Source organism: Lineus longissimus, chromosome 2 (assembly GCF_910592395.1).
Source record: "Lineus longissimus chromosome 2, tnLinLong1.2, whole genome shotgun sequence".
Lineage (NCBI taxonomy): Eukaryota > Metazoa > Nemertea > Pilidiophora > Heteronemertea > Lineidae > Lineus > Lineus longissimus.
This window is the reverse complement of record NC_088309.1, coordinates 21,814,706-21,838,606: the sequence shown is the minus strand read 5'-3', so window position 1 is coordinate 21,838,606 and position 23,901 is coordinate 21,814,706. Positions and strand designations below refer to the sequence as shown.

The window sequence follows — 23,901 nt, the reverse complement described above, 5'->3', positions numbered from 1 at the left end:
AATAACCATCCGTGCCATTGCTCACTGCAGGGCACGAGGAAGTAAAAGTATCAAAACAAATTTGTGAATTTTGTGGAATGCTGTCTCCAAGTGATCCTTATATTTTTCGCCTTGGAAATCGCCCAGAAATGGGGGATTCACCACAGAACATGTCTGTGGTTGATGTCTACGACTTAGCTTCAAATATAGGCAAAGAATTCGAAGTAATTATTGATACTTATGGAGTAGATGCAGTGACAAGTCTGATGCCAAAAGTGATCAGAGCTCTTGAGAACCTGGAAATATTGGCCAACGACAATGAACGTGAAAACAATGAAATTTCAGAGTTGAAATTCGCAGTTCAAAAGCTTGAGAGAGAAAAAGCTGCTAAGGCTGAGGACAGGATGCGATATGAGGTGGTAAGTATAGAACAATGTACATCAACAATCTGTCATCACTCAGCAAAGACGAGCTGTCCCTGAGGGCAATCACAATCTCAATCTGCCCCCAAGGCAAAGGCAAAGACAGTCGGTTGTTTTTGTGGTCTGTCCGTCCTGGAGGAATCTGCCCCCCCCAAGGATCTGCCGAAGACAGTCTGCTGCCGCCAAGGACAATCTGTCCCCGAGGATAATCTGTCCTCAAGAGCAATCTTCCCCCGAGGACAATCTGCCCCCGAGGACAATCTGCCCCCGAGGACATTCTTCCCCCCGAGGACATTCTGCCTCCCCCCACCCCCCCCCCCCCCCCCCCCCCCCCCCGAGGACAATCTGCCCCCCCCTGAGGACAATCTGCCCCCCCTGAGGACAATCTGCCCCCAAGGACAATCTGCCCCCGAGGACAATCTTCCCACGAGGACAATCTGCCCCCGTTGATATTCTTACCCTGAAGACAGCCTGTCCCCTGAAACAATCTTCTGATGCCGTCATGGGTCCGATGTCAAATTTGATTCTTGATAAATCATCCAATAGGAAAATTAGGCAGTTTAGGCAAACTTCGTGTTGGTCAAAGTTACAAATGGCTGAGGGAGGCCCTCTTGGTTTAGTTAGTTCCAATCTGATAGAGTGTGTTCAAATCACTTTTGTATTTCATCATTTCATTCTTGTTGCTGCACTCACATCTACATGTATTTGATATATCCCTGATCCGTGATATTGTAACCATCCAACGATCTCATTCCACGTCATTGCAGCCGATGAAAAGCAGTAAATCTACTTCAGCTGGTCTCCCATTGATCTCTTGGTAACCTATCTGAATACCACTTAACCAAATTGATTTTGTGATTATCTCCACAGTTTTATAATCCCGTCTCTTGTTGTTCTCTATAACGAAAACATCCATTGATTGCACTTGAGCTACATTGCGGCACTATTTCATTGGTGCCAGCAAATCGTTTATTCTACTCTGTCTGCTGAACAATAGAGATGCTAATGTCTGTACTGTCTAATGTTTGACATTGTGTATTTCTGATGCCTTATCAAGTGGAAAATGAAGTAAATGCTGTAGAACCCTTGGGAATGACAAGTACTATCCTTAATAGAGAGGTGTCCTGAATAGAGAGGTTAAATTGAATGGAAGGAAATAATTTGGCACCAAAACTAGTGTCCTTAATAGAGAGGTGTCCACTATTATGGAAGGTTCCACTGTAGTTAATTGGATCACCAAATAAAGGTATTTCCAAACCATCTATTGTAATTTTGATGCAGAATTTTAGCATTTCTCTGTGGGCTATAGTGAGATGACCTTTGGAATAGGGATGACATTTCAACGAAATCCTACCTAAAAGTGAGCAGAACTGTGAACACTCGGAAAATATTGAGGTGATTTTCCAGGGTGGTTTATGGGGTCAGCATATCCATCACTACTAAATATGTACCCTGGCTTTATCACTCTGCGCTTTCGCAGATCTGTGACACTTGAGGCTGGCTGTTGTCATGGTTTTCATTCTTGGAGTCTGACGCATTATTTGGAAATGTCACATCTGATGATACCACTGTCAAATGTATGATTATTGTATCATATTTCCTGGGGAAATTGTGTGAATCATCTTATTTGTAGATTGTAGAGGAGAACACAAATTGAATTATCTTCCCATCACAGCATCTGGCTTGTCTGAGCGCATCAATTTTTTTTTTTCTCCAGTTTTTGGGTTAAAAGGAAAATTAACAGATGTAGATTTCGAGCAGAGGTTTGATTAGGAAAATCATTTTACACTCAGAAGAGGGGTACTTTTCAAACCAACCAGTAAGTCATTATCACACTGATGTTGCATTGATCGCTAAGCTAATCAACAGCTTCTGGTACATGTAGCTCCATTCCTGCATTATAGATGGGTACTGTTATGACAGTGCTTTTCATCTTGTATTGCTACCAGTATGGCAACTGTACCTAACTATTCTAACTATTTATGAGGTTTTCATGTGGCAGAACTGTGAAGCCTCTAGAACACTTTCCATCTAATTTCCCATTGTGATTTTAACTTCTGCATCCCCAGTTTTAATCCTGGGTAGAGAAAAACAATTAGGGTTACATGTAAGTGCCTTGCTTAAGAACACCCAATGATGAAGCAGCATTAATCCATACATCAGTTGAACCTACTCTAACCACTCAGCCACAATGCAACGATCTGCAGTCGTTGTCAATGACTTTCCTCTTCCATCATTTTGCCTCCTTCTAGTCCATTGTTGAACATGCAGCCATATTTCTAATGATCTATTTTCAGTCTGGAAGTCATCGATTTTGCATCATCAAATTGGTTTTGCTGTGCAACGCAGTGCTATTGGAATCCAAGAGGATAAGATTCATTGAAGGTCGACCATTGTGCCCTCATTCAAGGGGAAATTGCTTTGCCTTTGAAGTATTGCTCTGATCACGAAGTGTGTTGCCATGCTCATGAAGTACATGTATTGCTTTGCCTTATGGCCAAACCTTCTTAGGATAGAGCATTTCTGACCTGCCTTGTTTGATTGAAAAATGGGTGGACAATTAAACTTTTTAAAATGAGGCATCCAAGCATATCCATAGTTTCCAAAAATGGTGATGATCAAATCAGCATTAGAGTTAGAACGAATTTTCCTCTGCATCCCATGTAGACGAGACGTGATTTGTGGTTACAACCCACAGGGGTGTGATTACGCCATCTTGTTGCACACTCTGAAGGCAACTGACATCATATCTCTGGATTATCACCTAATATTGGATGATTTATGGTCACGGGTGCACAGCTTAGGTGATGCAAAAGTGATTTTCTGGCAAAGTCATCCCATTTAAGTTTTAGGGTGAAAATAGCCAAAGGAAGATTATGTGTTAGGAATATCAAGAGTAAAAATTGGGGCAACATTTAGCACATAAGGTTACAAGGACATTGTGTCTAAATTAAATGCATTCCAAGTTCTCATTCTACCAATCCTTGGCACTGAAGTAAGTTAGTGTATCCCAAAGGTTCCTGGCCGATACCTGCCAGCCGTTCCCCGGCCGTCCATTCAAATGAACATCGGATATTTTCCCTTGCTACTTTGAACATACTTGAAAGATAATTTACAAACAGCACCTCAGTGAGCAGCTGTTGACACCTGGTAAGGCAGTTGAGACTGTTGGGGTTGAGTGTAAATTCATGGTCACTGGTGACTTCAAACTATCATCTCAATGTCACTAAGCTATCCTGGAGTTTCCTCCCAATTGTGAACCTTTTCTTGTGTATAGTGTTTGTTCGGCTTCAAGGAATAACCAATGCTTATATTGTCAGTGCCAGAAATAATGCTAAATAAATGTGAAGTCTGGCGGTGGCATGCTGGTTCATGGTATTATCGAAAAACCCCTCCAAATGTCAGCAGTGGATGTGGGCTGTTACCATGGTGAAAGAGTAAAACACTTCGTCTAAAGGTGATGAAACAATTTGGACCTTTCATTGTCAAGTTTTAAAAGTTGTTTGTTTTAAATGGATACCTAGATTGCAGTTTATGTGATCTGTTTGATAGAGTTTGTAGAGTTTTTGATAGATATCTGTTTGGTAAAAATCCCTTGATAGTCGATTGCAGGAGGATTGGTATTGCGTGTGTCTTTGTCTTTTTTCTCTGCGGCGGGACTGTTTCTGTGCAAAATGCTTACCAACATCCGAAGCTGCACTTTGTTTTGAGCTTAGAACACTGTTTGCTTATCATCAAAGCAATTTTTGACCAGTGAGATTGCATGACAACCACCATACCTAAAAAAGGAACAGTTTGATGGCTGAATGTCATGTTTGTACAAAAGAGACTTCAATCGGGAAAGACTTGTTGAGCATGACAATAATTTTGATTCTTGCTCTCTTGCGAAAGCACATCCTTTAAGACTTCTGGGTTTGTTCAGTTATCACACATCATCTTGCTCGCATGTAGTATCTTCAACTGGATATTTTCAAATTTGAGTTCAACTTTCAAATTTTTGAAACGTAGTAGACCTTTAAAGCCACAAGCATGTCTTGTGAATTCTAGCTTTATTCATCTATCACACATGGGTGCAGATAATGAAGCATCCATCTTCAAGTATGAAGTAGGGGCAACAGGCGTGAAGATTCTGACTCAGTTCACAAAACCATGACAACCAGACCATGATAGTCATGCTGTTGTCAAGCAATTATGCTAACCCTACGGTTGCCTGGGTTCTTACGACTAATTCAATGAACACCAAGATACAAATCTGAACACCAAGTTGCAACACTGATGAAGATTTAACCACCTGTTTCTCTTCTAGTCATCCTTGGTCCATGGCAGGGAGCCGCAGCTTTGGCAATTTTGCCCAGAATCCGATCTCTGATAAAAGACACAAAAACACATGATTTCGCTTCGGTTGAGATTACCGTTACTTTTTCTGACCCCGTGCAGCCATCAGTGGGATCTTGATGATTACGGGTAAATGGAATGGACGTTTCATGAAGATTACCTCTGGCAGCACAGTCATTGAATGAATTCACTCCCAGACCTAACATTTCTTTGCTTTTTAAAAATCTTCCAACGATTCTTTCATTTGATGCAATTGTGAATAAGCTATTACATGAGTTATGCATTGGTGAAAGCAACCATTGGAGTGGCTAAAAAGGCTGGCCTGGTGAATAGAAGTGATGGTCCTGTCCCTGATACATCAGCATACATCACTTCATTCTGCTGAGCGTGGCTTTGATGGTGGCATCTGTCACAGTCATACCTACTACTGATTCTTTTTGCTCTTCTTTTATTTGGTTGGCAGGGGCACTAGAGTGAAAGCGTACGCTACTGAGTTGCAATGGCTTGACTCTTGCCCTGATTGTATCAAGGGAAACATCGCCTGTACTCTGATGCTCACTGTTTCTATTGATGGTTTGTCACTCAGTCAGTTTCTGTTCTGCCCCATGGGCATCTATCAAGATTGGTCATCATATAATATGGTTGAAAACATCGATAGCTCTCTCATATTCTCTCATATTCAGTGGTCTGGTGATGAATGATAATTGTGGTTCACTGGTAATTACGATGTACACAAGTTACTATAAGGCTATTGATGTGGCCATGCAATGACGGCAATGACAATTACATAAGTCACATGACAGAAGAGACCACATGACTGCTGGAGGTTAATCATTTGCAAGTGCTGACATTTGATATAAAATGTTCTCCTTTTAAATAGGCCATCTGTGATTTTTGGCATACATAACCACTCTTTCATAAGTTGCAAAAAAGACCATTTTCGCACCGCGTTCATTTAGTAATAGTATACTGCATGTATTTGACTGAAAAATGATTGTATTTTTGCCCATTGTTCCATCTTGGACTTGCCAAACTTGGTTCCTAAGGGCAGGCGTTTTGCTTCAGTTGTGATGTCCCCCTACCCCCAATAAGGAAATTAAACACATCCTTTGGAGACTGTATTGTTTGACTAAGTTTTAAAAGAAGTATGGATAGCTGAGCTGCAATGAACACTCTAGTATAAGAAATAAAAGGTTTTTGAATGACCAACAAAAATATGCACCAAAAAAAGTTTTAACCTCTCTATCGAGGGATGCATATTTGTGTTCATTGAAAACCCTTATTTCGAAGAGTGTTAGTTAAAAAACGCATTAAATTTTAACCTTTTTGGATTAACACCTGATGTTGAAATGAAGTAATCACAGTATCATTAGCTCGGTGAATCTGTTTCTAATTACAGGAATTAGAGCAGATTGAGGAAACATGGCGAGCCGAGTCAAAGGACTTGCTGACGATGGTGGCGAAGTTACAGGAAGAGAACAGACGGTTAAACAGTGCTTTGAGCGAGTCAGAACAGACTGCAGCAAAATATGAAAGTAAGTCAGAGATTAGAGAAGATATCTGTTGTAGTCTATGGCGTAGCAGAGGTATAGATTCTAGATGATTATCATATATTTTGTGTTTTTTCTTGGCTTGCTCCAACATCAGTCAGAAAGCTGTTTTTCACCAGAAATGTAAAAAAAACTGTGGAGTCGAGAGAGATATCCCAATTAAGATAATGATGCTTTCTAGTTACAGTGTGTCATACCATGAGGTGTAAAAACTCCTGTTCCCTTGATTTGATGGCAGTGTGGATCAATATGAAAAAATGAAACTATAGTTTGGGGAGTATTCACGATAATTTGTCCAGCTTCAGGCAAATGTAAACATCTATAACCTTCTTTTCTTGCCGCACGACTTTGGATTTGAATAAAATTTTCATGTTTGTTGGGTACGATTCATACTACAGTTATTATATGAAGGCTTATTCAAAGCCTTGGGTGAATATACAAGTAAACAATGGATAACATGGGTTTTGTGGTGCGAGACTTTGTCTGGCTTGTGGGAATGGCTTATGAACGGGAACATAAACATGTATGCCATATTGTTTTGCTGTCCATCTCGTGATGTAGTCAGTTGGACCTACGTCAATGAGTATCTTCTATTCTAACACCATTTGGCCTTAGCAACTCAGATATAGCCATGATGCCATCCCCATTATGATACTCAATAGAAATGAACTGATACTGAGGTTGTCAAAACAGTACCATGTAGTGTGGGATAGGACACCCACATGACTTTTTGACATTTTCCTTGTGACATCAAACAATAGGTTTGATAGTTTCATGCGAAGCTGACACCTGAGTAGCCAAACTGATGGTGTTTTCTACTTTATGTTGGATCCATGAAAGGATTGATAAGTGGTATGAATTTTAGAAACAACACTGACATTATCTGCAGGGGTGGGATGGGCGATCATCGGGAGGTGACTTTCACGCTACGTTTAACTGTGAATATTAATTACAATGTCATGTCGCCTCTAATGGGGTTTTCTCTTTATAGAAATGATAAAAGGGATTACACTACGTGCAGTGGAAGTAAAGTTTAAATTGACACTGACAAAAAGTGCTTGAGGTTATTTGTCTGAATTTTGAGCTTTATTTTCTTCATCAATAGCTTACATGAACATGATTTTATGGGTGTGTCGCTTGGTTCTATAGAACAGCATGTACAACAACCGCAAAATGAATTATGAAGTATGCGTAGACCTTGGCTGTGAAGACCTTGGTTGACCTTAGCTGTGTCTCATTGTGTGTTCTGTTGGTATTATGTTGGTGCGTCTCTTCTTCAGGTAAAGAGGACGAGTTCAAAATCATGACGAAATTAAAGGAATCAGTTGATCGCCATCGAGATCAGATCAGAGCGCTAAAGAGAGAAAATACACAGAAAAATGTCGACATTGATGCAGTGAGTCATATTTTGACCCCTTCTGATTTGCACCCAGCGGTTATTGATTTAAAGGAAAATAAGCGGAAGTCTTAATTGGCATTGATTATCTTAGTCAGACTAAAATTCCATCAATTCCTCTGACAAGGCGACACCTTTTCATGGCATTGTATGACAGTGTCATTTTTGTTTTATGATCGATGATGCTAATTAAAATGAAAAAAGTTGCGAGATATTCTATTTTAAGAAATTTATCAATTATGAAACAAATCCATGTGGACCTCAACATATCAATTATCACGAGTGTTATTAGAAATCTTCTGCCTCACCGAACTAAACCAAAAGATATTGCCACATTTATTTTTAATGGCTATATCAGCTCGAAGAGAGAAATATTCTGCCTGACAACTCATTTAATCTCCGTGACTGTTGAATCTATGAAGATATCTCTAGCTGTGGGACTCAGCAGGTGTTGTGTAGTGTGCTCGAGGTGGAAGATCTTAGATTTACCTCAAGGTGATTTAACTCGTCGTGCGGAGATGAAAGGACTCATGATCTTAACAGTTGTGATCAGTCAAATACTGGAGCCTCAGAGCAGCATTAGCTCAGTGGTTAAATTAGTCCAGGTACAAATTGATTGATTAATGATATCTCTGGGCGAATCATTTTGGATGTACATCCTGTCTCATCCCCTAAATGAGACCTCAAACCAAAATTAGCTGTACCGAGTGTCTTTATCATGTTTGTCAGAACAGCCCTAACATCTCACATGGGAGGGGGGAATCCGAATGAGCAAGATGACAAAGTGATCCAATCTATTGTCTTCTCAACATCTGTTATGTTTCTTTTCAGCTAACAGCCCAATTAGAGCGAATAGCCAAAGTAAACGCTGAGATCAGACGGAAACAAACTGTGACGGCCAAACAAGCGCGAGTACTTATCACCGAGAAAGCAGACTTACAAACAGCGCTCCAGGACAAGGAGCAACAAATTCAGAAAATCAAAGAACATTTGGACAAAGAGTGTGTTGAGTCACCATCGTCAACCGCTCCAACTTCACCAGTAAGTCTCTCGAGTTTTTAAAGCGATATTCTTGTTTTAGGATCTGGTGATGAAAGTGCAGCGACTTGCCAATGTCAGGCATTGAAATAACAAATGCAACACCTAAACCTATCGACTAGACTCCAGCCTTGCCAAATGCAATGTTAATTTTGTACAGATGATCTGCCATCAACTCCGTCAATCATTGACCATTTCTCTTTCCTAACAGTGATATCTGGTTTGGTTTGGTTAGGTTTCTCCTGCTGTAAAGCCATACAAGTGCAGCCTGTGTAGGCTGTTGACTGAAAAGAAAAGATTGCTCGAAGTTATTGGTGACTAAAGTGTTCTTGGCTGAGTTGTATGTCTTCTCTTACTGAATTCTCACCCTGTATTTAAAGGCCATGCTACAAACGGAATGCTTCCAATGAGTATGGCTAAAACGTGTGTAATGAAAAAGAGTTTCATTGCATTCTGTGATTCTGCTTCAAGTCGAGATGGCTTCCTAAATAGCTGTGAGGGAGACATCACGCAATCCTATTGTGCTGATGGAATTGAAAGTTTGTAAGTCTTCTGATATAGCTAATGTCTCTCAAATGGTCTTAAGACAAAAGTTCATTCTTTTACAGAGATTTTTTTGCCGCGTCCGCGAGTTGCAGAACGGTTAAACCTAAAAAGCATTGGTTGATGTGTTCACTTTGATATGTGATAGATTAATGCATCTGGTCGGTGACTTCCCGATTGTTGAGGATGCATGAGGCTTTTGACGCCGGACACCATCATGACCATGTTCATTAATGGGAACCACAGGAAAGTCTGCTCTAGCTCAGTCCAGACTCTCATACTCCCTTTATATGTACGTCATTGATGAGATGTAAAAAACGCTGGTGGTCAAGATACTGTAAGCCTTTGATAATGAGTCTTGATAATGAGTCTATCTTTTCGTGGTTATGTGGTCATGTACCAGTTTCTCCAACGGTAAAAAGGATGTTAAATTAGGGAGTATATATATTGCGTAGGTATTTTTGCTTATCTAGAGCTGCCACTTGGTGCCATGATGCAGGGTAACCAAAACGAGGCCCTGAACTTGGAATGTCTGTACAGTCATGTCCAGAACTAGCCAAACGTCGAAATATAATTACTTCTATCCATATCAACATGTTATAGATTATTTGGTCCTGTGGCTTACAAACAGTTGGTGCACCCACACATTGTCCATAATTGATGGAGAGAGTTTGCTTTACTTGGTAATATTGTGCCTAACGCAATACCGGTAATCATGGAAGAATGAGTTGACTAATATGAGATAATCATGCTGCGTGGTTTCAGTATAACACATTATTCTTCTCCTTAAGTTCCTTTTATTTTGTATTTTGTTCAGGAATGCTTTTAGTATGAGAAGAGTAGTATCCGCTGCGTTGTGTGCGCTTGAAAAATCGTATTTTTTTCCTCAATGAATATCATTTTATTTGCCCTTTATATTTACCTCTGTTATTGGAAAATTGTCTACAATACACTTTGCCTATGCACATTACAATGCATTGGCAGTGCCGCATCACTGCATCATTCATGGGTGGAGTGTATCATGAGTGACAGAAGAACCAATCACTTCGGAATTGCTGCTCATGGGAAGGTTTCAACCTTGAACACTGCCAATGATATTTTGTCACAGTGCATAAAAGTCAGTGAACTGAAATCTTATTTCCCTTTTCTATGTGATAACTTAAAGGTGGAAACGCCAACCTAACATAATTACTATCGCAACTCGATACCGACATCCCTGAATGCAATGCCCAAGTAGAGGAAGTGAATCTAATTTCCCTTGCCATTAACGCCATTAAAATCCAGTCTCTGCGTGCTATCATTTGAAAATGACATGGCCATTGAGGTGTCTTAAGCACATCATCTTGCATGAGATCTGCATGTATAGAAAGCCAAACAATGTTGGGAGGGTAGGGAGGTAAGAGGTGGTCAGACAAAAAATGTGCAGTTTTGTTTCCTTTATTTGAAAATTAGAGTTAAAGTTAGTGCGGCGCATGTTTTTTTCTCGCAGGATATGGGCCCTACTATGCTCAGCAGCAAAAGAGTCAGGTTTCCCATACTTTACCTCTCAAAGCCAGAGTATTTCTTCTAAGTCAAGAAATTGCCAACTTCAGCAATACATATTGGAAGCAGATTGTCTTCTCATATAGAAACACACTAATGATAATCCATTGGGAGGTCAGGGTGGGTATTTTTTATGCGTTCAGCTGGATTGATCATGCTTCTCCAATTATTGGATTGGATCTCTATGTCCCCCATCTGCGTCTGCTTTTGTCAACAGTTGGATTATGTTAATAAAGCTACCGAGAAGGAATGACTTATTGGTTCGAGCCATAAATGACTGCTGGGCTCGGGTTCTTGATATTCCCATACCAGTACTGCTGCAAAATAGTTTACTGTTTGGCCCAGGTTTCATCCAAGCACGTGCCAAAATGAGATGACTGTTTGGCTGAGGTTTCATCCAAGCAGGTGTTGATACACGAGGTGACTGTTTGGCTGAGGTCTTATCCATGCAACAGGTGTTTATACAGGAGGTGACTGTTTGGCTGAGGTCTCATCCATGCAACAGGTGTTTATACAGGAGGTGACTGTTTGGCTGAGGTCTTATCCATGCAACAGGTGTTTATACATGAGGTGACTGTTTGGCTGAGGTCTTATCAATGCAACAGGTGTTTATACATGAGGTGACTGTTTGGCTGAGGTCTTATCCATGCAACAGGTGTTTCTACATGAGGTGACTGTTTGGCTGAGGTCTTATCAATGCAACAGGTGTTTCTACAGGAGGTGACTGTTTGGCTGAGGTCTCATCCATGCAGCAGGTGTAAATTTCTCCAACATGAGGTGACTGCTTGGCTTAACTCACCTCTCAGCAGATGCCCAGTGTTACTAAAATTGTTCTCCCACTTCTAACATAGTATCATATTGGTAAATTGACCCTGTCTTGATGTCTAGGAGCAGAGCAAATACAATATGACGATAGGCCTTGGGCTATAGTCGATAGGCCATGTATGGATTTACTATGAGTGGCTTCCTATTAAGAGACCATTTCTAATGCTTTTCTCTTTGTAGAAACACCCTTAATATTTCTATTCATTCTATCCTTTTTAGGAGGCCGACTATGAGAGGTTGGAAGAACGTCTGCACCACGAAGGGAAGATGGTGATTGACCTCAAGGATCCTAACCGTCCACGATTTACGCTCAATGAACTCAGGGAGGTGCTACTGGAGAGGAACGAACTCAAGACAAAGCTTATAGAAGTTGAAGATGAGTTATCAGTATATAAACCAAAAGAGTGAGTAGAAAATGTGGACATGATCAAGTTAATCCCGTTGAATGTCCTGCTTATTCTGATTGTCACATATACTTGAATTCATGATGAATTCTGTGTTGCATCACCCTGCCTCCAGTATTGATTTCTGGTTTTGTGATTTACCTTTTTCCAAATATCTTGGTGGGGCTCTGTTGTGGGGCAACAAAATGGGGTTAGACATGATGTCGAAACCAACAGAGCCTGTTCCGTATCTTGATGAAGTTTGGCCACCCCAACTCAAGAGGTGCGCTAAGTCAAGTGGTATGCATCCAGTCAATCACAACACCAAATACTTCCAAAGGTTTCTTGTCTTAGAAAGTATGGCCATCCGCACATCAGTTTTCAAGTGATCTAACACACAACCCTTAGCACAACAGATCAATTGTACATATTTCCCCCTCGTTGCATGGTTGTAAACACAGTTTATATTTCTTACAAATCCAACTTTTAAAAATAATTCTGATGAAATTCTGATATCAATATGAAATCAACAGTATAAATGATGATGTGTGTTGTTCTGGAAAAATTTGATTGACATTAAAATTCTTTTCACATATCATTGCTTAGCAATTAATATTTCATACTAATTGTCTGTTGTCCTTCATTGTGTCCTTAATTTTCCTTCTAAAATTTTCATCAAATCTTTTTGGGATATTTCAGTGAAACGGAATCACTTGATCTGTTGACCCAGTTAGAAGGGGCGGGTACCCCCTCTATTGGGCCGATTGAGGAGTAAGTACGGAAACTTGTGTGGTGTGGGATTTACCAGAAAAAGAATAACAAGCTAGACAATAAAAGACATTTATCTTTATTTTAGAATGGCATCTTCTTAGCACAAAGTTTTAATGATTCTGTCACTCTCTTTTAACATGATGATTTTAACAAAAAAGCCAAAATTTCTGATAGATTTCTTATAAAAATCTGATTTTTCTGAGAGAAATGGCAGCAAAGTCAGTTACTTTGTATCCTGAATAGAACCCAGATTGTCAAAATTGATTATATACAAAAACATATAAATTTGCAGTTTGCGATCATAGTATCAATCAAAATCATTTTTTCAAAACTTGGATATTGGTTGCATTGGAAAACAGTGTGTTCGAGACGGAATTTTAATTTATTTTAGCTGAAATTGAATAAAAAATCAAAAAGTGCACCCTTTTGTGTTATCACCATTGATTCTGTATGTCTTCTACTCACCCATTATCCCAGTCTTATCTTTTTCTGTAGCACCCTGTGGAATCAGCATCAATATATCCGAGGGCCTTGACTCGGAGATATGGGCAACCCTCAGCAAAGTTGTTGCTGATTCTGATTCCACACAGGGTGTGTAGTGTGAGAAGCAATATTAGATTATGTGATCCATTAGTCGAATGCTCGCCTCGTCCCTGTTTCTTAGATAGATATGCTGTAACCTGGACATTTTATTTGAAGTCCCTTGTTGCCTGTAGGCTTGTGCTGAAACGGCTTGAAATTTAGCTTAAAGGCCAAAAAGATACAAAACATACAAAATGAAAGGGTGAACTGTATACCTTAAAGTCATCATCAACCAGAGACTTTCTAGTGACTCCTACATGCCTAATTTATATCAATGTCGATCTATCCTTTCTATTCTACACATACTCAGTGATAGTGTCCTGATTTCCATTAGGTATAAACATGCAGCCCTAATCTGAGTGATCAGACTTTCCTGACAACCTGCGGGTGGGGTATGATGCCGAATCCTCTTTAACTGCATAACTGTTTCTTGCTTCAATATAAGTTCTGGTCATACCCTGTTGGTTCCAGGGAACTTCTTGGTTTATTTCCATTGGTATTAATCCATTAGCTAAAATCCTGCATGTCTTCACCTACTCACAAAATCGCTGGGAAAGAGGAGGAAGTAATGGTTTGACAGACTCCTCAATGGAGGTTTTCTTTGCCATCCTGTTCCTGATCGAGAAGGAGCTTTCACTTATTGAGTGCTTCTCTGGGTGTGCATAATTCAGTTGCTCCGAATCTGAATTTGATGTTGCTCTGTAATTTGAATTTCCATTGGGAAACACATTTCGTCAAATATGCTAATCCTTATTGCTTGAAATTCACCTCCGGGAACTCCATTTATGTGAATGTTAAGTCACTGTTCTGCTTGCTTGTCTCTTTCTAGGGAAGAGGAGGACCCACCTGTTCAAGGACCAATAAACAAGGAACCGTATGAAAAGTTATATCCCGATTTGGTCAGGCAGGAGGAATCTGGGATTAGGAAATTGTAAGTATTGGTGATACATGGGACATCTATCAAGTGTCAACTTCTGGTGTTCTCAGGCAACATGGTTTAGTAAGTTTAGATGGAATCACTGGTTTCTTTTGCTTTGGTTCATGGTAAGGCATAAGAAATAATTGTATACAATGGTTGTATCTTTATTTGAAGGCTGCTTGTTCTTCAAAAAGCTTTGGCCGGTGTTTTGATGATTTTTTTCAGGAAGAGAACTTTGATTTCTGCAGTGCTTTTAGGTAACAAGCAGTGGTGGCTAGTTTTTGTGGGAACCTTGAATCTCTTTTAAACTTTTTGTTACTATCACTTTTAATACTGCAGACCTTAATTAGGTACCTTCTTAGAAAACTAAGCTGTGGTAAAAAAAAAGTAAGAATATTACAATGTAGATATGGATTGTATTTTTGGTATCTTTAAAGGGACTTAGAGAACATCATACACTTCTATGTCGAGAGATGAATCTTAGATATATCAGATCAATACTATGATGCTATGGTCTAAACCTAGTACATATACATACTGTCTTCTCTGAATCAATATCTCAAGCTCTCTCTCTCAGATATCACCTCTTTCATCTCTATAAAAACTTGCGGATGGTGAGACATTAATGGATCAAATATTGAAGATCGGAAGATTAACCATTTCAGTAAATATTAGTTCATCTTGAGTGCAAATGCTACTGTATAAGTGTAATGATCATGAACTATCAGTTGCTCTATGTAATATTTCCTCCTCTAATAAATCAATATCTTCCCATATGTCATCTCCTTGATCTCCACTGAGACAAATGCCAATTGCAAGACAAGTATCCTCAAGGTCTCATTACAAGACCTTAATGAATAAGATAGTGAAGAATTTTAGATAACTGATCATTTCGATCTCAAAAGCTGAACCAGGTCAGATACCCCAAGTGATCCCTACATGATCAACACTCTATAGACTTGCCACGAGAACATGCTTGCCTTAAACATGTTACTTCGTCGTCAAGAGCTACAAAGAGTTGTTGTGCATGGTACAAAAAATCCCGCCATTGACAAATGTTCAGATGCACCATAAACTACTGTTTGATAATAACAACATGGCAGTTATCACAATAATTAGTGTGTTCTTGTCAAAAATGAATAGAATGAACCTTTGGAGAGAAAAATATCCATTGTAAGTACTGGTACATGGAATATTGCAACTATGCATTATAGCTTCCTCTTAGATACCAGACCAGGACGAAACCTGAGCACCATCTATCATTTCCACTTGACATAGTCCTTTTATGTTGGACCATTTTTTGGAAAATTATAGGTACTGGTACCGTATAAACTAGTCACTGCTACTTGCAATACCGATCCGATCCGTGGACAGGTTGTTGTTGTTTAAAGGAAACTGAAACCGCCAAGCCAGTTCGTATGACCTTGTTTTCCCGCGTTTTGGGTGATCAGAACGAGGCATGAATGAAACATGGCGCCTAGCTGTCAATCATTGAGTGACGTCACTACTATGGAATTTACTACGAAAACTCATGAATGAAAGATCACATGACTCACGTGATTCTCACATGATTCTCAATAATAACAAATTGAACTGCGCATGCTCGGGCACTGGGGGCGGAGCTACAAATCTGAACTCGAATAGGAAGTTGGAAGTTTGACTTTCTCGGGCGGTGAAAGTCGAAAAGTTGAATAAATCGCTCGGCGGTTCCAGTTCCCTTTAAGTGGTGGTCTGGTTTCATTCAGGGTCGGTATAATGTTGTTTGATGAAGTAATCATCGTGGTTGGGAGTCCATGTTTGGGTTTCAGTCACTGAGGTGCAAATTGATTCAGTGACATTGTTTTCGGGAAAATGTAGGAAACGTTTTTATATTGAAACCCAAAAATGGACCAGTGAGCTACAGTAACATGTGCTTTGCTCACTCAAAAAGCTTGTAGGATCATAGGCCTATTCTATGAGCACTTTTATGTAACTAGAAGCATTCAGACCAATTCACCAACAAATGTGGATTTTGAAAAGCCTGCAGGATGTTCAAGTGAAGTCATCACTGCCATATTGGACAGTAAACATGTGTTAGCTGGTCACATTGACGTAACATCATAGTTTTGCCATCCAATATCAGAAGTTTGCTGTCCAGAGAGAATGCAGCTGTCACAGCACATCATTTATACTTCATGCTTTAGATGTCAACAGAACCAGAGTTAAAAATACCGGCGAGATACCAGAATACAAACTCATTTGTGCAAAGATTGCATTGCTCTTGGTTTGCTACTTTAGAATGCCTCGAGTGAACACACTCACAGCGGTTTCTCATACACTCTGTCCATGCAGACTTCCCCTCGTAGATGCCTTTCAGGTCGTTGATCGTGCAGCTTTTCTTCTTCTGTGTTCACTAAGTGACTGTTCCACAAATCTCAACATGCACCGTTTGACAGCACTGAGTGTTATCTCTTACAGTCACTCTTTTGATTCCAGAGAGTTCCAGGCATGTCTACAATGCTCAAATGTTGCTTCATTTGACAGGACATTTGTTGATTACTCCATGGACATCACTGTAATCTCTTGCAGTCACTTTTTGTGTCAAGGGAGTTCCAAGAGCACAGTCTTAGAGTGTCCTGATTATTGTTACACTGATTGACTCAGTGCTAAGACAGTGCTGTGAAGCTGTCCACAGAGTAATTTGCAAATTGTGCTGGATTCGATGGAGTTGTTGTGCTGTAGAGACTTGGTGAGGGCACGAGCGCTGAAAGAAGAGTTTTAACACTTACTGGTAGACAGACTTTCAGCTTTCCTTTTAATATTTCATGATTACAGATTTGCGTTCCTGATGGACCTGATAACTTGTAAACCTTGAAACGAGAGGTACAGGTCTATCAATCTGAGCATGTTGTTTCCAGGAGCATGTAGACAACTCACCGCTTCCTTGTTCTTTCATAGACTGAGTTCAAAGACCTTCATATTCTACTCTCAGTCAACAGAAAACGGGTCATATCTGACCTGTTTCTTTCAACCATAGAGTTCAACTGCTACTGTCCAAGTGAACTTGACAGCTTTCACGCCCTAGCTAGCTGATTTATCCGACTCATTGTTAGTATTGGGTGAGGCTCTTTCCTGCTATCATACTAATCTTTAAATGCAAAATGAATCTACCATGAATTGGCAGTTCCCATAATGGATTGTTACCCACGTCACCAATAATTCCTGAATAAGCATCCATCATCCAATCACCACAGGTTGCCTCTCCAAATTTATCCATCCATTACTGTTGGGAAGGTTTAATGAATATTGGAATATCATGTTGTTCATTGTCACGGCTAATTAAAAGGCTGTGGGGGCAATAATATCATTTTCTCTTTGCGTTGGTGGATGCACACTGTGCTTCCAGATAGACTTAATAGTGTACCTTCTTCATATCTAAAGATATTGTTGAATAAACTTGCCAGAACCCTTCTCTTAACCTTTTGGGAGTGATGGCTTCTACCTGTATCCCTCAGTTTCATCGGCAGCAAAATAATCCAGTGAGTTGACTTTGGTGCCGTATCTGGTATATTCAACTGACTGGCAACCACGGTATTGGGGCACTGACGAGTGTTGTTATTGCTTCTGTGATGATTGCTTCTGTAATGATTGCGAGGTTTTGTTGTGTGTGGTCAAGCAGAAGGCAAAGGTTCATTGTGGAGTTCCAGAGGAGACGAACCAGTCTATTGGGCTGTTAGCTGACAGCTGCTTGAGCCAACTCGCAATAGGATTTGATGATTTTCGTTGGTAATTTCAAGCAGAATAACTGTTAATGTACCACATATGCTCTATCTTTGTGACTAACATACATTTACCCCAATTTTATTTTCCACCCAGCTTTGAGAGCATACTAGAGAAGCTACAAATCAATGACTAACTCGTAGTCTTTGTGGATGTCGAGGTGAACGCTTTGTTTCTGTGCAGTGTTACGCTTCCCATTTCTGTTCACTTCAGATCAAGATGGCTTGGAGTACCTGTTCATTGATGGGGTGTTTGTAAAACAAGAAACATGAGAGAAAAAAGTCTGTCGGCAGTTTTAAAGAGATTTAAAAAGATTTGCTCTCTGCTGACAGATGTCAATATTGCATCATGTTTATATTTGATGTCAGAGCATGTCACTTGAAAATGATCTATCATGTACAAGAGGCGCCAGCTATCTTGAGAGGGAGTGAACATTTACTTTTCATTTGATGTTCTCGTGTGAGTTCGGTTGTAGTTGCACATGATTTTTCCCACTCTTTTCTTACCAGGGTTTGATTTGTAGATCATAGAAGATTTCATTGCTTCTGAATTCTTTCAATCAAGTTTTGAGTCAACGTCATAGGGGTCTGTGTTGTACTAGCTTCATGCCAAGGAGGTTTAAGATTATGGGCAAGTAACATAAAGTTAACGATAGTCAAGGTGACATGAAGACTGTCTGCCGTGTTTGATAATTCTCATCCTCTAAATGGGACAACTGGTCTGATAGGAGGAAGAACTATTCATACATCTCTTTCACCACTGGAAACTTGTTTATGTTACGTGTTGAAGCAATACTTTGATACTATAATTCTCAACTAACCTTGTTGAAGCCTATGACAAACAATTTCTGAAGGGGTACGTCCTAAGTTAATCTGTCATCAGCTTCAGGTTCTCTTGGGATGCAATATTTCGAATACTTATGGCATGAATGTTCTTTTGTTTTAGAACGCAGTTGTTGTGTATAGTGTTGTGTTCCTAAACTTCTGATTTTTTTAATAATAGAATAATCTAGGTTTAAAACTCTACCAAAGTAAACCTGTTACATGTAATCAGGACATCAAAACATAGCCTACAGGACTCTGTCCATAAACATGGTCTGGACAGAAATATATGCTGCAGCTCGAGTACACTTAACCTGAAAAATTTTATTGCCTAGGCTGCAGAACACCATGTCACAATATTTATCAGTCTTTGAGTGTCTGTGGAGTTATTTCGAGTCGGTTGGCTTTTGATTTGTTTGGTAATGTTGTCATCTGAAAACACCCTTGACCACCTGTTGTTCCTGCATCATGCAACTTGGTGCATTGGTCGTTGGTCAAGGGTAACCTTTCATTACTCAGCAATTTTCTTCCTTAAAGAGACTTGATTTAACTGTTCTTTCTTTTTCTTGTAGTTTTAGGAACCTTTTTGGAAGTTCACCAAAAACCAAGAAAACCAAGTCACCAATGAATAAACCCCAGTCGGCTAGTCAGCCCAGCAGCAGACGCAGCTCAAATGCATCGATAATTTCAAGCTGTTCCGCTACCTCAGCAGCGGCGGGATCGCCATCGTTATCGCCGATGATCATCTGAAGGTTCTGGCAGGAAGTCGAGCTGTCCGATGACGATGAGATGCTTGATGTCCTGCCTGATGATGAGGTCAGGTTTGATGTCAACATTGCCCTCATGTGGCCGGCGGAAAGCTGCAATCTGTGATGTTGCGATGAGACTTGATTTTTTTTCCAATATTGTGGGTTGTCTGGAACAATCCTGTATTATTGGGTTCAGCATTATTTATGTTCTCTTTTTGGCCTCCAATGGCATCTTTCATGTAACAGTGTAAAGCCATGAAATGCATCATCAGCCTTTATCTGCATTGTGTCATGATGTCTTGAGACCAATATTTCAGCTATCTTATGTAACGACACACTGTATCAGAACACTGGTCCACTCCAGTGGAATGGTTGAGGCTCTTGCTGAAGTTTGTACCAACATGCTGTCATGACTTGCAACAAATGGTTTGTTTGCGGGGATCTTTGTAGGTGCCTTCAACTAGTCAGTAATGGCAGCCACCTGCAATCTTTATCAAACCAACTTTTGGCTGCTTTTATTGGCAGACAGGTGTTCTTTTATAGCTCATCGCAGTGATAATTGTCACAGGTCTGTGGTACGCTTTATAGTCAATCACGTATTTGAAGTATCTGACAAAAATGTACAAATTATTATTGTTTAATTATACATTGTATTGAACTGTAAAAAGATTGATTCTTATGTTAGTCACCCCACAGTGCTAGTACATGATTCAATGATGACACCAAGACTGGTTTCTCATTATCTTTCTGAGCACAGGGGTCAAATTTTACATGTGTGAGACAAAACTGAGCAGAATTCTAATTTTTCAGTTATTTTGCAGAGTTTTGTCTCGTGAAACATGCCCCTATGTACTAAAGGGCTATTAGGTGGTTGATGCTTATAACAGGATGTTATGGGATAGTCAACCAGAGAAGACATGGTGATTATGTATACATTATTGTTTTGTCCTTTTACTTATTATTTGTGCTAATTGTCTTATTCAACAATGTTAAAGATTTTTTTCACGCTGAGAATTGATAATGCAAGTTTTCTCGAGCAATAATCATGTAGTGTCGGAGTAATAATTGACCTATACGCCACAAGTCTGAAGCATGGGTTAGTTCAAAAGAGGGTGAGGGGGCATCATGTCATGAAGAAGCAGGGAGAAATCCCAGCGAAGAAGAAGTCAAAATATGTTGATTTAGGTCTCTCTTTATAACGTGTTCATTTTAAAGAATCAAAAATTATTTGTAGTTTTATATATACGAGTATTTAGATTTTGTCATTGTTTATTCTTTTGTGATATTCAAGTTACAAATGAGGATGATACAATTCTTTTACCTTAGCTTTTACTGGTAGTTGGTCAGATGGTTAGAGTTTTTAGGTTAAACTTTATCTCTTAAGAACTGGTCGGCTAGATTATATTTACCTATTGACTGCTTGATATGCATATTATGATCTAATATATGTTCTCTAATTGGTTGACATTTCTGTAACACAAATCTTGTACCTCAGTGTATTATGTCAGTATTGAAGTTATCAAACTCCGCACTTTAGACAAATTACCAATTTGCTGCATCAGGTATTTTTGGAAAGCTCTTCACAAATATAAACAAATTGGCTACCAGTGATTTTTTGCTCACCGTAGGGGAGTCTATACAACACCGCTGTGTCCGTCGTCCGTTGTCGTCATCGTCTGTATCCTGTTTAAAAAACAGTGGTACGTTTCTTAACCGCTAGAGCTATGAACTTGAAACTTTGTACACAGGACCCCCAGGTCAGGCAATATCTTTACGGTGAGCACAATGGCCCTTGGCCGTTTTATTTAGATCACTCTGTCAAAAATATGCAATGAGTTTCTGAAAAACAACTGAAATTGTCATATCCATTCTATTAGAATTAATAAGACATTTTGTTTTGTACATATTACATGTACTAAAATTTGTAGTACATTGTGGACAATGGTTCACAAGCGAAGATTCCACTGACTGTGTGTGGGTGGCAATAAGTGCACATCCTGGACCAAGATAAAACCAGGTCCGCTTCTTTGGACATGTGGAAATTGACCACCCATTAAATTAACAAAAAAAATGATGATCAATGGACTTTTTAATCTGTTCTGTAACAGAACAAGTGTTGTTAGTGAACCATTCTCCACAGTGACTTAGGGTTGTGCTACATTTTACCACCAATACTAGCAAGATTAATCCATATTGTACAGTTTTTGTCAATTGTGTTAGCAGTAATGCATAGGTATTTTGTAGTCCATCTCTTCAGAAAAAAATCTGAAAAAGTGTTGTGTGACATATTTACACTCATGGATGATTCAAATACTGTGAACCTGGAATTTGAATAGATTTTTGCTTCATAACGATAACTACCATTGATTATTCCCGATTCTCAACTGTTTGAAATCATTGAGAGTCGGAAATAAGAAGAATTGCAATAAGGATGCGGAAATGTGGGGAAAAATTTTTAAAAGTAAAAAATGGTCTATTCCTAAATTCACATTCCATGACAAGATCCAAATGAAAGTGTAATGCATAGAGCTCTTGTATCAGGAAATATTGTAAAAATATGAGATCATTTCGTGATCGTGTATTCGTGTAGCCTATACAAGATGGATCAATGAGAATAAAAATTATGATACAATCATCCCTTGTTCATTTTGTTGAGTGAGGTGTTATATCTTGTTACTTGCTATAAGGCCTACACTACAAAGTATAATGAAGTTAAAAGGATGACATTGACAGTGGAGCCGAGCCAACAATATGATAAATAAGTAACGCCCACCACGACGTTTATGCGAGGACCAGGATTGACTCCAGGATGGCCAGGGAGGATGTACAGGTTTGGGAGCACCTGGGACTGCTGGAGCATCAGTTTGCCTACAAAAAAATTGTTTAAATTCACATCAAGCAATTATTTGATTTGGGAAGGCATATGTCTTGCATGTCTCCCTGCAGAGACCATGTCACAACCAATCTGATGACAGTAGCTGCTACAGTGTCCAAGATCTGAATAGTAGTTACCAGCCAGCTTCACTCGTCCTAGACAATGTCACAACCAATCTGATGACAGTAGCTGCTACAGTGTCTCAGATCTGAATAGTAGTTACCAGCCAGCTTCACCCGTCCTAGACAATGTCACAACCAATCTGATGACAGTAGCTGCTACAGTGTCCAAGATCTGAATAGTAGTTACCAGCCGGCTTCACTCGTCCTAGACACTGTCACAACCAATCTGATGACAGTAGCTGCTACAGTGTCCAAGATCTGAATAGTACCCGGTAGTTACCAGCTGGCTTCACTCGTCCTAGACACTGTCACAACCAATCTAATGACAGTAGCTGCTACAGTGTCCCAGATCTGAATAGTAGTTACCAGCCGGCTTCACTCGTCCTAGACACTGTCACAACCAATCTGATGACAGTAGCTGCTACAGTGTCCAAGATCTGAATAGAAGTTACCAGCTGGCTTCACTCGTCCTAGACAATGTCACAACCAATCTGATGACAGTAGCTGCTACAGTGTCCAAGATCTGAATAGTGGTTACCAGCTGGCTTCATTCGTCCTAGACACTGTCACAACCAATCTGATGACAGTAGCTGCTACAGTGTCCAAGATCTGCTACAGTGTCCCAGATCTGAATAGAAGTTACCAGCCAGCTTCACTCGTCCTAGACAATGTCACAACCAATCTGATGACAGTAGCTGCGACAGTGTCCAAGATCTGAATAGTAGTTACCAGCCAGCTCCACTCGTCCTAGACACTGTCACAACCAATCTGATGACAGTAGCTGCTACAGTGTCCCAGATCTGAATAGTAGTTACCAGCCAGCTTCACTCGTCCTAGACACTGTCACAACCAATCTGATGACAGTAGCTGCTACAGTGTCCCAGATCTGAATAGTAGTTACCAGCCAGCTTCACTCGTCCTAGACACTGTCACAACCAATCTGATGACAGTAGCTGCTACAGTGTCCAAGATCTGAATAGAAGTTACCAGCCAGCTTCACTCGTCCTAGACACTGTCACAACCAATCTGATGACAGTAGCTGCTACAGTGTCCAAGATCTGAATAGAAGTTACCAGCTGGCTTCACTCGTCCTAGACACTGTCACAACCAATCTGATGACAGCTTCCTGCTTGGCACACCAGATTCCTCTGTTTCTATCGGACAATAAAGTGACAAAGTTATGAAAATCCTCTTCTTATATAGTTTTTAGATGGTAGATATAAAGGCATAAAGGACAGAGAAATATCTTATTATTAGCCAAGGTGATCTTGTATGTAATAAAAATCATAT

The 23,901-nt window shown here is 39.8% G+C and overlaps 1 protein-coding gene across 3 annotated transcripts; it reads left to right on the top strand.

Moving 5' to 3' along the window:
- Positions 1-45: 45 nt before the first annotated feature.
- On the top strand, positions 46-22,249 carry LOC135482870 (RILP-like protein 1). Of its 3 annotated transcripts, XM_064763340.1 has the most exons (9): positions 46-398; positions 6,136-6,271; positions 7,567-7,682; positions 8,514-8,723; positions 11,850-12,034; positions 12,713-12,784; positions 14,196-14,297; positions 18,141-18,204; positions 19,438-19,527. In XM_064763340.1, the coding sequence occupies exons 1-8, from the start codon at positions 78-80 to the stop codon at positions 18,178-18,180; spliced, it is 1,182 nt and encodes a 393-aa protein (XP_064619410.1). In that variant the 5' UTR covers positions 46-77; the 3' UTR covers positions 18,181-18,204; positions 19,438-19,527. The 3 variants fall into 3 exon arrangements, with proteins under 3 accessions (XP_064619410.1, XP_064619408.1, XP_064619409.1); XM_064763338.1 differs by lacking the exon at positions 18,141-18,204 and having other exon boundaries at positions 19,438-22,249; XM_064763339.1 differs by lacking the exons at positions 12,713-12,784; positions 18,141-18,204 and having other exon boundaries at positions 19,438-22,249.
- The last annotated feature ends 1,652 nt before the right edge of the window (positions 22,250-23,901 follow it).